The 1,865-nt window shown below is 47.2% G+C and overlaps 1 protein-coding gene across 12 annotated transcripts in view; it reads right to left on the bottom strand.

Annotated features, from left to right (window-relative positions):
* The window catches only part of Atrx (ATRX chromatin remodeler), a 242,039-nt gene extending 241,358 nt beyond the window's left edge, over nt 1–681 (bottom strand). For 6 of the 12 annotated variants that reach the window (XM_048797444.1, XM_048797448.1, XM_048797447.1 and 3 more), the window contains exon 1: nt 417–681. Coding sequence is in view for 3 of the 12 variants with exons in the window: in XM_015505860.2 (XP_015361346.1) it covers nt 417–436 (20 nt within the window). In the remaining 9 variants the exon portion in view is untranslated. The remainder of the gene's footprint in view (nt 1–416) is intronic. The other 6 variants (XM_048797454.1, XM_015505860.2, XM_048797451.1 and 3 more) reach the window with 1 other exon arrangement.
* Nucleotides 682–1,865: the final 1,184 nt, after the last annotated feature.

Below are 1,865 nucleotides of genomic sequence, written 5' to 3'. Positions count from 1 at the left end.
TTTCACCTCCCCCTCTTTCACCCTCCCCCCTCTTTCACCCTCCCCCCCTTCTTCCCCATGCAGTTTCTAGGCCCAAAGATTAGGAAGAATGACCGGGATACCAAAGACCGCCTCCGAATTTGGATTCTCAACCCCACAGACACCAAAACAAAAAAGTGGAGGCCAACCGAGCTTTGCCGGTTACAGAAGGTTGGAAGAAGCTCCCAACACCACAGGCCGCGCCCCCGCCCCCACCCCCGATAGGAGCCTTCCTACGAAATGCCGAAACCCTACACACCTAAAGAGAAAATGATGCCTCCCTTTCCGCTAAACAACGCACAAGCCCAACCCACCAAGGGAAAGTCTTCCCAAACACCCGACTCAGATGGTGCTCAGGCCCGCATCGCTGGGGCCCTAGGGAAGGGGGTACATTTTACCTCATGGGCTCAGCAGTCATGTTTTCGCTTGATCGCCGCCTCGGCTTCTGTAGTCCTTTGGCGCCACTACGGTTCCGGCGCCAGATTACGATAAAAATGCCCTGGAATCTTAGTAGTCACTGTCACCGGTGCTGGATCCTCCCCACTGCTCAAAGGCCGCTACCACTGCGACCGCCGCAGGAGCCGCGGAAACAAAGCGACGCCGCCGCAGCCGCCATTTTGTTGGGCCGAGGCTCAGGCAGGAGAATTGGCGCGTCCTCCCTCTTCCTCTTTCCGTCATCCATTGGCTACCTCCGCAACAGCTCAGAGTCTTATTGGCTGTGTAAATTCACCTTCTTTGGGGGCCTGTTGCTAAGGCGGTCCACGTCATTTGATCCCCTCCACCTTTTTAGCAGGGGGTCTGTTTCAGTCCTAGTTGACCTGAAAGTGATAGTGACGTATTTTGACTTTTTTTTTCTGAAAATGCTCTGTTGGTCCATTTTCTTTTCTTTGACATAACTGATGAAACAACAGCAAGTTACGTTTATTGAGTACCAAATGCCGTTCACTATATTAATCCTTTATCTGGATTATCTCACATAATCCTTACACCTTCTTAAGTAGACAGACCTACAGTCTCAGAGCTGTGGAGTCGCAATTCAGATCAGACACCGCACTAAACCACTCATCTATATGGCCATCCTATAAAAAAATATTTTATCTCTATTATTCCAGTTTAACAGCGATTTCTTCACTGGATGTTTTATAGATAAAGTTCAGCTTATCAACATGCTTACAAATATATGTACATATACTTACAAATGTATTTAAATGGGAAAAAAAAAAACTTGAGGTTGAGTGAGGTGGTGCACTCCTCTAATCCCAGCGGCTTGGGAGACTGAGGCAGGAGGAGCACAAATTCAAAGCAAGCCTCAGCAATTTAGAGAGGCTCTGTTACAAGGTACAAAATGGCTGGGGAGGTAGCTCAGTGGTTGAGCTTCCCTGGGTTCAATCCCTGGTACTCAAAAACAAAAAAGTTCTTGGCCAACCTTAGCAATTTAACCAAACCATGTATCAAAATAATAATAAAATTAAATTAAAAGCCAGCTACAGTGGTGCACACCTGTAATCCCAGCAGTTTTCAGGAGGATGAGGTAGGAGGATGGCAATTTCAAAACCTGCCTCAGCAACTTAGCAAGGATCTAAGCAACTCAGCAGACCTGTCTCTATATAAAACATTGTTTTAAAATGGCTGGGCATGTGGCTCAGTGGTTAAGCTCCCCCTGGGTTCACTCTCTGGTACCAAAATAAATTTATTAAGTTAAATTTTTAAAGGATTGGGAACCAGGCATGGTGGTACATGTCTTTAATACCAGTGTGTGCCACAGGTGTGTGCCACCGCCCTGGGCAAGACTTCTTTTTTTAGCAGGGTGCTGTGACACTGGTTCAAGAGATTGATACAGGAGGATT

This window comes from Marmota marmota, unplaced genomic scaffold, assembly GCF_001458135.2.
Source record: "Marmota marmota marmota unplaced genomic scaffold, marMar, whole genome shotgun sequence".
Lineage (NCBI taxonomy): Eukaryota > Metazoa > Chordata > Mammalia > Rodentia > Sciuridae > Marmota > Marmota marmota.
The sequence above is the reverse complement of the archived record's forward strand: the minus strand, read 5'-3'. Positions and strand labels throughout refer to the sequence as shown.